Here is a 15,959-nt window from a genome sequence, read left to right as displayed (position 1 = left end):
TATTTCCTTTTTCTTGAGCACAAGATTACTGAATCCGAAGACAGCATTTGGTTAATACTGAAATTAGATCTTCACATTTTCACCAAAACACAAAATCCTGTGCAAGCAGAAAGTATCACTCATTTCCAGTGCAAAGAAAAGGGCACAGAGATGTGGCAACAGTCACTGTGGTGTAAAAGTAGTTGGTATTTATGGTGACACAGGTGCCGAGTTAAGGATATTATTTTTGTCAATATCAACATACAGTAAACATGTGACAGTTTCTACCACTGTGAGTGACTAAGTCATTGTTATAGTCACCATGTTTCATTTCACTGACACATTTGTAGAGCAAGTATCATTACCGAATATGTCAATGCTAATATATTTAGATGATTCCAGTTTCTATAGCATGAAATGCCTCAGCATTCCGTTACTTCTGCGCCATTTCTGGTTTCATAGACATTCCATTTGAAGCCCAGAGTTCACATTCATGGTTACTCTGCAAGAGGGTCTTTCAGTTTACTCCCAACACACCATGCCAATTCATGCAGCAATCAATTTTATACAGACCTCACTTCATGCAAATCTTTTCAAGACCCCTCTAAAACACAATTTGCAGTTGAGTAAATGTTGAATTATGCAGTGCTGCTGACAACAGGGCATGTGAATCTGAAACCAAAAGCTTGCCCTAGACCAGTGTTTCCCTACCCACGGGGCGTGGCACACCTGTCGGCCAAGGCAACATGGCAATGAGCCATGAGCACTAGTCAAGAGTCAAAGACAAGACAAAACTATCAGGAACTTCAGGGGTTGCACTCTTCAGTTGCCAAGGTCAGCAAGTACACAATGTAAGAAGAGTTGAAATGCTTGCCAGTTCTTTTTTATTTTGAAAATGACCAACATTGTGTGCCACTAGGCAGCTGAAAGGCTACAAATGCACCTCTACAGACTGCGCTACAGGGCTGGCTCGTGGCCTTGGTTGGCTGCTCCAGGCATGAACACAAAATGTGCCACATCTGATAGTAATTTGTCAAGTGGGTAGTTTTTTTAAGACACAACTTTACAGAAGAAAGACTTGCTTGAATTTTGCTCCTTCAATATCCTGCCACAAGAAGAAGGAAGGACGATTGGCGTTTTACGTCATACCCATGGTTATGATTATGAGCGACAGAGCCTTGCTTCGATTTCTTACAACAGGAGAAGGAGGAAGCATCCAACCCGAGATTTGCATGGAGCGACCTGGGTGATAGCAAAAAACTTGTATCTTGGTGGCGCGACCAGAGAATTGAACCCAGGTCTCAAATGCGAGTTGAGGGCGTTCGCCTGTACACTTCTTCACTCAGGCTCCATGGAGTTACTGCTGAATTACTGTTCACTGTGACACCAGACAAGCTTTTTGAGAATCTATCTATATCTATGTTTTCAAATGTACTCTTTTTGAAAAATAAGTACAAGAATAGATGGAATGTAGATAGTGGTTCAAATGGCTCTAAGCACTATGGGACTTAACATCTGAGGTCATCAGTCCCCTAGACTTAGAGCTACTTATTCCTCACTAACCTAAGAACATCACACATATCGATGCTCGAGGCAGGATTCAAACCTGCGACTGCAGCAGCAGCGCGGTTCCGGACTGAAGTGCCTAGAACCATTCAGCCACAGCGGCCGGCTGTAGATAGTGATTTGAGGCTAAAATTAACCAGTTTTAATCCACACTCTGAATCACTCGTGGATGACAAACAATGTCAAATTCCACCGAGTTCTTTTTAACACTGACCATTCGATTTTGAAATTTCATCTAATTGGGACAGCTAAGTGAATATACAACAATATTTTCTTTATAAGAAAAACACAAATATTTCTGAAACCTATTCGTACAATACATTATACTAATTTGGTGTGTCCCTCATAAGTGTGCATATGTTACTTTTATATTTCAGTACCAGAACTCTAAGCTTTTTTACGCATTCCAATATCCCTATTAATCAAACGTCAGGTTCTTTTATAGCACTGAATAAGCAAAAACTTTTGGTAGCAAATATATTGGGGCTTATGAAACAATAAGCTGATGAGCTCTGAATGAATTTAACATCCAATATCATAAAGTAAATGCAGCAAGTGGAATGCTAGAAACATGAACAAACATGATATATTTAAAAACAACTGTTGGATTTTATTTAAGCCATATTTAGTGTTGCAACCACAAGTTTAATCCAATTGTATATATTTCAGGGAAATTTATCAAGTTCAGACATAAGTAATTTAAGCCTTTTATGACCAGTGGGACATATGGATTATACCAAAGCATCTCCTTTCCAGTGCTCACAGGGACTGTGCTGTGATGTGCAGTTGGGTTTACAAACTGTTGGTAGCCAACATCCCCACTGAATGGGGCCAGATGCCCAGATTTTCGATACACTGTTTCCTACTTATATACTGTTCAGCATATACATTCAGTCCTAAATTACCAATGAAGTGGTTGGATGGTTTTGGCTTTAAGTACACAAGTGTAGTGAAATTTGTTTTTTGCCATTTATTTGATACTTGAAACTAAGGGAAACTAAGTCTTTATGTTTCTATTAACTATTTTCTTTCCTCTCAATGAGAATATGTACTGAAGTCATCAAAATGTTTTTAAAAAGAGTCAACAGTGAACAATTTCATTGTGCTGTGCGGAACTGCTGATTATGGTGATCAATGTGACCAAGTGTCTTCATGCTTTGCTTTTTGAAGCCAACTTTCAGAGGGACAAAATATGAAATGCAACCTGGTGACAAGCATTCGTCAGAAAAAACAAAACAAAAATTAGCAGAGTTCCAGACTAGATGCCACTGCAGGTGGTACGTAAACACCTGCCAGTAAAGAGTACAAGAATACAATGCATTAAAGAAAGAGATAAAAACTAATATCACACACAGTTATAACTAAGAGCCATTACGTATCCATCCTTGCCCAGAAATGTTTCACAGGTCATGACCTATTAAAAATTAAATTACACTACCCTACTATTAAGGCTAAAACAGGGTCAACTCATTTTCCTCATAAAACAGTTTCCTAAATTTATTTAATCTCGTGTCTAACGAGACATACATGTCACGCATAAAATAATGTTAAACTGTAAACAGTGGTGGAAAATTACAGACTCTGGCTTACTCATTAAGCATCCAAGAAAATTTACCACATTGCAACAATGCGGGATACAGAAATTTTTTCTTCAGAAGGTTAAGAAGCGTCTTTCTGAAGGCCAGGAATAGGTGGCATTTGTATTTCTTCTTTCTAAAGGAGAAAAAGAGGATAGTAAAGGGGTTTTCCTCTTGCAGCACTAACATCCTGACACACTTAGCTTTGCATAGCCATTTACGCAACAAAATATATTGAAGAAATCGCAGATTTTTCCATTGTGATGACTTGCAATGTCCGACAAATGCAAGCACTGAGTATACAAATCCTTTTGAAATAATGATGCAAATACTTATCTTTCGGAGGTCATTATTACTATAGAACACGAGTGTTTATAGCACTGACTACTTTCAGAGTACAAAATATTCTATTCTGCTTGAGCTGTATGCCAAAATAAAATAGCTTGCATATAAGTTGGGGAAAGGAATTTGCAGATGAAGAATAAAGTTGTATTGCAGTCTCATACAAGAGTGCATTCTGCCCACACATAATCTGGAATTTTGACCATGACACCATCTTATCTTAAAACAACAAAACAATATGTACATACTGCACATTGGTATTCTTCTCCTCAAACGGTATTCTGTCCAACAGTACTGTATAGATTGCCCTTTGATATTCATTGTATTTGACAGGATCTTTTTCAAATACTTCATATGTTTGCGATTCCAGATTGTCCATCAAAGGTTGAAGAGGACACTGTAAGTAATCTTCATAGCCACGGGCATAAGCTGTCAAGGCATCTGTGTGCAACATCGTCTGTAAAAGTATAAAACAGTCTTAGAGAACAACAATGTAATAGCTCAACACTAAAAATAAAGGTTTGGCACAATCAATGAATGTTCATACAAATGTTTCCAGTTGCTTAGTACAATCATGATTCATCCGATTCTCATGTACACGCCTGTAACGCTACTTCTGTTGAAACAACATTGTAAACACTGCAGCTAACTCTATATACAGTTGGATATGCCTCATTAGCTACAAGGCATGCCACTGATGGACCCTCAGCCTAAAAAAAGGCAACCACAGAAAATTACTCAATAGCACAGTGTCATCTTGCTCATACCCTCTAAAATATAGAATGTGGAAACTAAATCGTGGTTATGAGTTGCACAGAACTACAAAATGAGGTACGCCAAAGTCAAACCCAAAGGCTGGTTTTTGCACCACAATGCTTTGCTAGGTGTCGTCCCAAACGAGGCAGTGTGTCTGTGCTCTCCATCATTCATTGAACTTACCCAACCAGTAATGGGAGGGGAGTGTAGAGCTGAATGTTGATTCTGAACCATGCTGCAAATTTGCAGATTTTTTTTTCCCCCTCTCTCCACTTGTTCAAATTATTTGCCTGAGTTGAAAGCAGTGAGATAAATCCTAGCACCAACTGATGACTGAACCCCAGAACTCTGGATTTTTAATCTGACACACACCCAGTGGGAATAAGAGAAAATACATTCCCACTACACAGTAATATGGAAAACTGAGCTGATCAGAATTATATGGGATGCAAAAGCCAGTAATATGGAAAACTGAGCTGATTAGAATTATATGGGATGCAAAAGCCAGACAAAAGGACAAAATCCTATGTAATTGCAGTGAACATATTTTCCAAGCTCAAACAAGTTAAACGACAAAACAAAAAACCTATATCAATATTGGAGCATCATCAAACAGAAAATTCTACGAACAAGTGAGCAAACTGATGGAACCATAACAGAACAGATGAATTATGAAAATTTTAACAAAAAGAGAGTGAACCATTGACTGCTACAAATGTCCCTGCTGCTTTCTGTGGATAGCACAGCTTCGTTGTTGCCTCCATACTATGGCATGCATTGAGACACTGAGTTCCAACTGCTAGCTGTGAACACATTTTGCTGCACGGTCTGGTTCCTCTGTGCTGAATATTCCTGGAGGACTTGGCATGACAATTTCGTCTGCCACTCAGGATTTCATGGCCCCGAATACAAAATACAGTTGACTCTTGACTATGTGGTCTAACGTGATGAGAAGTCAAGCTGGATAACAAAAAAGCTGTATAGACCATAGTACTGCAATTAGCTCTTCCGACCCCAACTGTGTCATGAGAAACTTTTTTTTATGTCAAGCATGAGAAACTTTTTTTTTATGTCAAGACCTGATTTTATTAACATTTTCTGACGTCTTACATATCATCCATTTTGGACTCTTTAATTAAAAACACAAAAGACCGCACAAATCAACAGTTTTAACAATGCACACAATTTCAATGTTTGATATTCAACTGAAGAAACAAAGAACATAGTGTTTCCAACAGAACTGCTCTCTACGTGTGTTCATGGTTGTTTGTGAGCACTGGTATGAAGACGGCTTCAAGTATAGTTTGTTGAGGAGGGTTCAGTAATTTATTTGAATATTAAAAATACTGTATGTACCTTACACACCTGCAATTCCAGATCTGCTACAAGTGCAAAAGATGCATAAAACATTTTGAACAGCTACACAGCACTATATCCAGCACCTGCTTGGTAAAGCTTTGGAAAAGTACAGTACATACAATAAATTAACCTTTATTTTACCAGTAAGAAGTATTATTACGATATTAATGAAGTACGCAAATAGAAACAAGCCAGACAGTCGACGCACTACTGCAAAAGTTACTCTAATAATTTAAAACTCCTCTAGAAATGAATCACTGCATGGACAAAAACACAGGTATGTCAATATTGTTGTATGACAAGGAATTACAACTGTCCTAGTCATTTCGCGCAGGTGAGCAGACAGCCAATGAAATGCTTCTCATTCCATTTTACGAAAACTATTTGGTGAGTAAATTTGATTATTTCACATCTAACAGCATGATATCTTCACTTGATAAAGAACTGAATTACTTTTCATTATTAGTCTTAGTTAGTGTGCTCATAAGGAAGTAAAGCATTGCATGATATTTTAAGATTTTTACAGAGTTAAAGTTCCAGTGCATAGGCTTTGTGTACGTTATGTTTTACGTCACTGATTGCAGTGAATGAAATGTAGCAAATCTATCGAAATTGTGTTTAAAACTAACAGCAGAATGATATATACCACCATTCTCAAGATATCGGTTCTTATATCCATGGGACGGTTGCGCAAATTGCGCCCACTGATCTTTGCATATAAAATGAGAATCGTGTGGTTGTAACACCCATTGTATTTCATAAGTGGTTCAAGATACCAAAACAAGGCTTTTGAAAATTTTTTCAATGGAAAGATGTACATCTTTCAACAGCATTATCATATCCAGTCAAAAAAGAATATTGTGACATTGAACACACTAATATTTACAATATTCTTTGTGGGGCTTTCAGCTGTAATCTAACTTATTTTTTGTTATGCCACAGGATGTAGTGGCTAAGCAACTAAATGTTTAAATTATTTCAGCTTCCATGAGGATCTTTCGTTTATTTACAACATTTAGAATGCCAAGCACCAGCTGTAGCTGCCTCACACTGTATGTACGATTTCTTTCTCTCTACAACCACAATGATATGACATTTTCTCAATCAAAAAATGAAGATGAAAGCGCCGGCCAGGGTGGCCGAGCGGTTCTAGGCACTACAGTCTGGTACCGTGCGACCACTACAGTCGCAGGTTCGAATCCTGCCTCGGGCATGAATGTTTGTGATGTCCTTAGGTTAGTTAGGTTTAAGTAGTTTTAAGTTCTAGGGGACTGATGACCTCAGAAGTTACGTCCCATAGTGCTCAGAGCCATTTGAACCATTTGAAGATGAAAGCAACAACACAAATACGATCACAGGAGCAAAAGCAAACAAGGCTGAATGATGGAATGCTGCTGAGCAGCAGAAATGCTGCTACTTGGGGTGCTCTACCCAGCCACTAGTGCATCAACACATCTGGAGCACACAAAGACCCAAGCAGCTGGCCATGGTAACAGGAACACAAAGGCAGCACAAAGTGGTGTGTGTATAAATGTCTAGAGCCCCTGATGGAAGGATCAAAGGCATGCCTAAACCTATCCAAAGAGCCCGGGGACAGCAGCAGTGGCGGCGGCAGCAGCACACATTAACATGTCCAGAGCAGTCAAAGAGTAAAGTATCTAAACCATGGGTTTCAATGGCAAACATAGTGGAAATTAAGTACATTCCAGTATTTTATGGACCTAATCATAATAAAAAGGTGGAATTCACTGAATGGCTACAGCTTTAGTTGGTTTTGCATATATACTACTAATTTCTAGCTCTTAACATCCACATAAATACACAAGCATTTGGTCTCAGACTCTACAGACCAATGCCAGTCAATTATACCACTGCCTCATATTCCCTCTGCCATTCCTTCCAATGTTTACAGACAATAATGTGCTATCCCACTACTACTTATTACAATTTTCACAAAATATACCCCAAACACTGAAATTCTTTAACTAAAAAATGTACTACGTGAGGAACATCACAGCCCAGATATTTTCAACAGCAAAGAAAGACCTAAATAGTAGATGGTAGTGGAATACAAAAAATTACTTATATTGACTGTAGTAAGTTTCAGAATGGTCAACTGGGCAGAGATATATTAATGAAAACTGTTTAATGTGATTGTAGCCAGAGGTTATAGAATCCTGACTCCACATCTGCTGAGTATGTATTGAGAGAAGATCATAAATAAAGTAACAAACTCATACCTTCATTTGGCAACCAATGAGTGAAAACCGAGGCTGTTGGATCTGCTGGATATCAACAAACATCTAGCATACTGTCTTCATTTAATATTAAATGGTCAAATTCAGCTTTGTATTTCCACTCTCTAAGCTTCACTTAACCCTAGCAATACCAGCACACTTCCAATAATCTTAATGTTTCAATGATGTTAATACCACATGTAGGGAGGGGTGGTGGTACTTAATGACCACCACAAAAAAGCTTCATTAATTGTTGTTGACTTATTAACAACATACAGGGTGAGTCAAAAAGGACTTTACAACTTTGTGATTATATAGAAATTTATTGAGATAACTTACATAATCAGTATAATGTGTCATTTTGTAGCAAACAACCTCAAGTTTCAGTATCCCATTCCTTCACCAGGAGCAGAAGCATAGTGCACAGTTAAAATGGCTACTTTCATTTGTATGGAATGTGCTCGCTGTGCATTTTGGTTACGTGAAACAAGCTCTGCAGCAACTGTTCAGCGAAAATCCACATGCAACTCGGGAACATGTTCATGACAGACCCAAAGTTAATGTGTTTTGTGCCTTAGCAAACAGAAAGTGAGCAGCCCTTTCTTCTTCATACACGAAACTGTCACTGGCACAGTGTATCTGGACGTGCTTGAAAACTTTTTAATTCCACAGATCGATGAAGATGATCGAGCTGGGATGGTTTACTACCAGCAAGATGGTGCACCACCTTACTTCCTCACAGAAGTTCAATGTTTCCTCGATAATTGTTTCCCTGGTCGGTGGCCTGGCCATGAAGACCCAACAGCATGGCCACACTGCTCCTCAGACTTGAATCCATCGGATTTCTTTCCCTGCAGTTTCATTGAAGATAGTGTGTATGGTCCACCCCTACCATACAATTTAGCTGACCTGAAAAATCAAATCTATGCTGCCATTACACAAGTTAAGCTCAATTTGCTGCAACGAGTGTGGGAACAAATTTATTACTGGTGAGATGTTTGCCACATCAAAAATGGCAGTCACATCAAACTAAAATGACACTTGACACTTTTATGTGAGACTTGAGGTTGTTTGCTGCTAAATGGCACATCTACTGATCCCGTAAGTTTTCTCAAAAAATTCTGTACCATTCCAAAGTTGTTAAGTTCTTTTTGACTCACCCTGTACTTTCTAGAGATACTGGTATGCAAGAAGAGCCCAGAATCTGGAAATACTGAATATGACATTCATTGTGAAAAGACATATCTACTATTACAGGAAGGAAACTTTATGACCACCTCGATCAGACAAATTTTTGAATTAAGTCTAACAGAAAAAATTTAAAACAAGTATGGAATATAGCAAAAAACTTGTTAAAAAATAGAAATGTATTTCAAAATTTTAAAATACAAAGTACACAACTATGTTGAAATGTTTACAAAAGGTGGGTTACAGCAACACCCCCACCCCTGCCCCAAATTGGTATTGCCATGGATAAGCCTTTAATTTAGCATTTCTTTGTACAGTGTCTTTGTCACTCTGTTAATCCATTTTGCCTCTATTTTTATTGTGATTGTTAATATTTTCCAAACTGCTATATATCTCATCATTTCATCATCTCTACAATGAAGTTTAATATTTCATACACATTTACATAAAGTTAACCTAAAACATTTTCAACTATGTTAGTATTGTCACAGGTAACATTTTGCATCAAGTGATTTGTAAGTGAAACTGATGAAATGTATGATGAGATAAAAGAAATTATTCAGCTAGTGAAGGGAGACGAAGATTTAATAGTCATGGGTGACTGGAATTCGAGAGTAGGAAAAGGGAGAGAAGGAAACATAGTAGGTGAATATGGATTGGGGGGGGGGGGGGGGGGGGGGGGAAGAAATGAAAGAGGAAGCCGCCTTGTAGAATTTTGCACAGAGCATAACTTAATCATAACTAACACTTGGTTCAAGAATCATAAAAGAAGGTTGTATACCTGGAAGAATCCTGGAGATACTAAAAGGTATCAGATAGATTATATAATGGTAAGACAGAGATTTAGGAACCAGGTTTTAAATTGTAACACATTTCCAGGGGCAGATGTGGATTCTGACCACAATCTATTGGTTATGAACTGCAGATTGAAACTGAAGAAACTGCAAAAAGGTGGGAATTTAAGGAGATGGGACCTGGACAAACTGAAAGAACCGGAGGTTGTAGAAAGTTTCAGGGAGAGCATAAGGGAACAATTGACAGGAATGGGGGAAAGAAATACAGTAGAAGAAGAATGGGTGGCTTTGAGGGATGAAGTAGTGAAGGCAGGAGAGGATCAAGTAGGTAAAAAGACGAGGGCTAGTAGAAATCCTTGGGTAACAGAAGAAATATTGAATTTAATTGATGAAAGGAGAAAATATAAAAATGCAGTAAATGAAACAGGCAAAAATGAATGCAAACATCTCAAAAATGAGATCGACAGGAAGTGCAAAATGGCTAAGCAGGCATGGCTAGAGGACAAATTTAAGGATGTAGACGCTTATCTCACTAGGGTAAGAGAGATACTGCCTACAGGAAAATTAAAGAGACCTTAGGAGAAAAGAGAACCACTTGTATGAATATCAAGAGCTCAGCTGGAAACCCAGTTCTAAGCAAAGAAGGGAAAGCAGAAAGGTGGAAGGAGTATATAGAGGGTCTATACAAGGGCGATGTACTTGAGGACAATATTATGGAAATGGAAGAGAATGCAGATGAAGATAAAATACGAGATACTATACTGCGTGAAGAGTTTGACAGAGCACTGAAAGAATTGAGTCGAAACAAGGCCCTGGGAGTAGACATTCCATTAGAAATACTGGTGACCTTGGGAGAGCCAGCCATGACAAAATTCTACCATCTGGTGAGCAAGATGTATGAGACAGGCGAAATACCCTCAGACTTCAAGAAGAATATAATAATTCCAAACCCAAAGAAAGCAGGTGTTGACAGATGTGAAAATTACCGAACTATCAGTTTAATAAACCACGGCTGCAAAATACTAACACAAATTCTTTACAGACGAATGGAAAAACTGGTAGAAGCCGACCTCAAGGAAGATCAGTTTGGATTCTGTAGAAATGTTGGAACATGTGATGCAATACTGACCATACGACTTATCTTAGAAGAAAGATTAAGGAAAGGCAAACCTACGTTGCTAGCATTTGTAGACTTGGAGAAAGCTTTTGACAATGTTGACTGGAGTACTCTCTTTCATATTCTAAAGGTGGCAGGGGTAAAATACAGGGAGCGAAAGGCTATTTACAATTTGTACAGAAACCAGATGGCAGTTATGAGAGTCAAGGGACATGAAAGGGAAGCAGTGGTTGGAAAGGGAGTGGGACAGGGTTGTAGCCTCTCCCCGATGTTATTCAATCTGTGTATTGAGCAAGCAGTAAAGGAAACAAAAGAAAAATTCGGAGTAGGTATTAGAATCCATGGAGAAGAAATAAAAACTTTGAGGTTCGCCGATGACATTGTAATTCTGTCAGAGACAGTAAAGGACTTGGAAGAGCAGTTGAATGGAACGGACAGTGTCTTGAAAGGATATACGATGAACATCAACAATAGCAAAACGAGGATAATGGAATGTAGTCGAATCAAGTCGGGTGATGCTGAGGGAATTAGATTAGGAAATGAGACACTTAAAGTAGTAAAAGAGTTTTGCTATTTGAGGAGCAAAATAACTGATGATGGTCAAAGTAGATACGATATAAAACAGAATGGCAATGGCAAGGAAAGCGCTTCTAAAGAAGAGAAATTTGTTAACATCAAGTATAGATTTAAGTGTCAGGAAGTCGTTTCTGAAAGTATTTGTATGGAGTGTAGCCATGTATGGAAGTGAAACATGGATGATAAATAGTTAGGACAAGAAGAGAATAGAAGCTTTTGAAATGTGGTGCTAAAGAAGAATGCTGAAGATTAGATGGGTGGACCACATAACTAATGAGGAGGTATTGAATAGAATTAAGGGGAAGAGGAGCTTGTGGCACAACTGGACTAGAAGAAGGGATCGGTTGGTACGACATGTTCTAAGGCATCAAGGGATCACAAATTTAGGATTGGAGGGCAGCGTGGAGGATAAAAATCAAAGAGAGAGACCAAGAGACGAATACACTAAGCAGATTCAGAAGCATGTAGGTTGCAGTAAGTACTGGGAGATGATGAAGCTTGCACAGGATAGAGTAGTGTGGAGAGCTGCATCAAACTAGTCTCAGGACTGGAGACAACAACAACAACAACAACAACAACAACAACAACAACGATTTCTAAGTAGGACATTTTAAAAGTTGCACTGCATGATTGCAGAGTAAATGTCTTTCACTTATTTTATGCTGATTGTTAATGTAATTTAAACTGCTATACAGGGTATTTCCTTAAGAGCATGCGAATATGTAACAGGACATGGAGAATGCTCCACTGAGCAATTTGAGGTAGGTAACCTGGGGTCGGAGAAGCCAGTTTAAGGAGATGTGGAAGTAAACTTGTCTACTGCTTTGTCTAGCATTACTGTTCCCCAGCTTATTTACGACTAACATGCATACAAGTTTACACATACTGTGTTGTTATTTACATGTACATTCTCCATTTTCTGCAAGGAAACAAGGACGACGAGCTTGATTACTAGAAAGTCATGATGCAGGTTTTGTTTACTTTACTTGCCCATAAGGTAGCTCTGTTGTATTGTATTTACATTTTCTCATGACAGAATGTGCTATGAATCAATGGCAGACTTATTCATTACTCAGTGCTATTCAGAGATGTACAGTACAATACAATAGAGCAGTACTGGCACAGTTTCACAGAACTCACTGGAAGTGAGGGAAGTACGTTTCAATGATTTTGCTGCTGAATGGCTGTATAGGGAACGATTTCTAATAGACATCATCCGCCACAACAAGTGTTTATTTCTCTCGATCAATGAATGCAGAAGACTGGTTCACTGAAAAGAAGAAATGAGGGACCTGGCAACATGAGGACCAATCGCACACCCCATTTTGAAGAGGAGGTGCTGGAACGTGTTGCAATGTGCCCCACTACAAGTACTCATCGTATTGCACATGCAATGGGCACTGAACATATTAGCATGTGGTAAGCACTCCACGAACAAGAATTACACCCATTTTATCCACAAGTCCACGCAATGCTCGTAACTGACTATGCACCGAGGGTTGCATTGTGTCACTGGTCGCTACAACAATGGATTGATCGACCAGATTTCTTCCAAATTGTGCTGTTAACTGACAAGGCCTCATTTGATCATGATGGTATTTTGAACAGCAGGAATAGCCATGTGGGGGATGAGGAAACCCTCGCGCTGTAGTAGAGCCACACCATCAAGCAAGTTTTGCTGTGAATATCTGGGACGGCACTGTAGGCGACAATCTCATGGGGCCATATCTTCTACCTGGCCATCTGAATGTCCATCTGTACTTGAGGTTTGTGCAAAGAGTTCTATATGAGCTGTTGGAGAATGTATTTTGGCTGTTCGTGAGAGGATGTGGATACAATGTCATGATGCACCACCTACTTCAGTGCAGATGTCTGCAACCATCTCAATGCTGTATTTTCTGGCCGCTGGATTGGAAGAAGAGGTCCTATTCCATAACCCGTGAGGTCTCCTGACCTGAATTCCCTTGATACTTCCTACGGGGATATCTAAAGTCACTTGTGTGTGAGACCCCAGTGGATACAGAGATGGAATTAGTTGCCAGAATAGTAGCTGCCTGTGTCGGGATTTGAAATACACTGTGGATATTTGTCAGGGTGCGTGAGAATCTTGTTCACCAATGTCACGCTTGCATTGAGGCTGATGGCTGTCGTTTCAGCACATTTTGTAAGATACAGTGCAAATGGTATGTTTGTTGTGTCAATGATGGTATTTGCAGTTAACTGTAACTAATGTAAATAAAGTACACAGTAATGTGATTTTATTCTTATTATCTCCTTAAGCTGGCTTCTCCGACCCCAGGTTCCCTACCTCAAACTGTTCAGTGGAGTGTTCTCTATGCCCTGTTAAATTTTTGCACATTCTTACGGACACACCTTGTATACTTCGTTGTTTTACCATATATATGGTATCTCTGCAGTTATGTTCAATTCATCACACTTACACTGACAAATACAATAGCTATTTTTCATTGTTCTTCAATGTTAAGTGTTAGTGTTTTATGGTACAGTACGTTCCCTTTACATACATTTGCTTTGTAGCTTACATATCTTTGACTATCTTGCAACAGCAGCATCAAACATATAAAGTTTAATCTGCTTTCAAATCACACACTATATCTGTAATATCCTTTTCCAAGTTATTCACCACTATTTTATCTTCTCTAATGATGATAGTTAATATCTGATGATGGACTTAAAGATTGAAAATCAGTCCACAAAATAAATTATACCACTAAACATCCACAGCTAGCTTCCCACTTATAAAAAAATGTTTCTCAGGTTCAATGACCACCCAAATTATTATATGAGAACTGCACCAACATTTACTTCACCAAGACAGTTTTAACACTTGAGCAGGCACGCCATTTTTCATAAAACGAACGAGCATGTGGCGTACTTTGTGCGAACGTAAAGACTAGCTCTTTATGTAATCCAGGTAAATGTGTGAACAAAATCAAAGTTCAACCTTAGTTTAATTAAATGACGATAAAATAAACTTACATAATATGGGCTACAGCACTGTTTAATTGCAGTTGCATCAGATCCCAGCCTACTGTCTAATCAATTACTAACTATGTAGTAGCCAACTGCCTCATTGTGGTATTGTACAGTCAGTTTCTAATCTGATTCACTTTCTTGCATGGATCGTGAATTTTTTTTTACCTAGTTCGCTTTTAGTTTTAGAAAACTGCTGCTCACTTGGACATATGACAGCACAATTAATCATTGTGTTAGCTGAAGCAATAATGAAGAAATAGGTATGGGCTCGCAACTGTGAAGCAATGATAGAGTGGTGCAAACTCAACTTAATCTGTGGTTGGCACACTTCATACACGGGTGCACCCACTGAAGGCTTACACAACACACTGAGGGGTTAAACAACACACTGAGGCTTACCTTTCTGAAATGTGGAAAGGATTATGGATAATTCCATAGGGAAATCTACTGATGAGAAGAACAGTTCAATATAAAACAAAAGTGTCCAATCCATACAACAAGTACATACATTCCAAAAATTCTGATTTCTTCTCAGTAGTCTTTAATATATACATTGATCCTGTTGTTAAGAGACTAACCTGCCAAAAATGGTCCAAATACTGTTGGTAATATTTGCTGTAACCATGTCTAGTGGCTCCTCTTACAATAACTTGTACATCCAAATTTGCAAACTGCTTTACTAAATTCTGATGTGCACGTGATAGAACTGGATAACCTTTTTTGTTTGTTATGAACACAGTAGTAGGAAGTACAATACATTTAACAGGTTCACCAAGCCATCTAGTAATAACATCCTCTGGTGGTATATCTGCTGATATCTCCAGTGCCAGGCCGAGTTTCTTCTCAAAATTACTGATGCATCTTAACTTATTCCACCTGTCAAAGAAACATTTCTTAAGATAAGTGAACCACTATAAATTTAAAATGACAATTTTTCATTATTTCAATCAATAAGTACCAGGCAGCCAAAATAAAAACAGTCTTAACATTTTGCAATAGCCGTTAACAGTAGTGATAAAGATTTTTAAACACGTAATTACATGTTTTATGTAAGCACACTTACCCACAGTGTCTGCACATGGCGTCAAATGAATTTCATTTGAGATAATTTCCTAATGATTTTTTTTAACTGTTTGGATTACACTGTCATGAAAAGTCAAAAATATTTCTTGGAACAGTTTCATTCTTGCTACCCTGCATAAATTAGTATTTAGAGACTTGTCTTAGGATTTGAGCTGTTAGTGATGTGTTTTACATCAAACATATGTATCTGATATGAATCAAACAATGGAAAATCCAGGATGGAATGTAACAATAAAATGAAAAGGATAGTTGCTACTCACCATATAGTGGAGATGCTGAGTCGCAGACAGGCACAACAAAAATGTTGTCAGGGAGTTAGCTTTTGGTTGACAAGGCACAAGGCTTTTGTCAAAAACAGACAAAAAACACACACACACACACACACACA

At 38.4% G+C, this 15,959-nt stretch overlaps 1 protein-coding gene across 2 annotated transcripts in view; it reads right to left on the bottom strand.

Moving 5' to 3' along the window:
• Nucleotides 1-15,959, bottom strand: part of LOC126259952 (protein arginine N-methyltransferase 5) — an 86,093-nt gene that overhangs the window by 19,945 nt on the left and 50,189 nt on the right. For both annotated transcript variants that reach the window (XM_049957061.1, XM_049957062.1), the window contains exons 5-6: nucleotides 15,067-15,364; nucleotides 3,713-3,921 (exon numbers count right to left, since the gene is read on the bottom strand). In XM_049957061.1, coding sequence (XP_049813018.1) covers nucleotides 3,713-3,921; nucleotides 15,067-15,364 — 507 coding nt within the window. The remainder of the gene's footprint in view (nucleotides 1-3,712; nucleotides 3,922-15,066; nucleotides 15,365-15,959) is intronic.

This window comes from Schistocerca nitens, chromosome 5 (genome assembly GCF_023898315.1).
Source record: "Schistocerca nitens isolate TAMUIC-IGC-003100 chromosome 5, iqSchNite1.1, whole genome shotgun sequence".
In the NCBI taxonomy this organism is placed as follows: domain Eukaryota; kingdom Metazoa; phylum Arthropoda; class Insecta; order Orthoptera; family Acrididae; genus Schistocerca; species Schistocerca nitens.
Note: the sequence above shows the minus strand (reverse complement) of the source record. Positions and strands in the feature narration are given on the sequence as shown.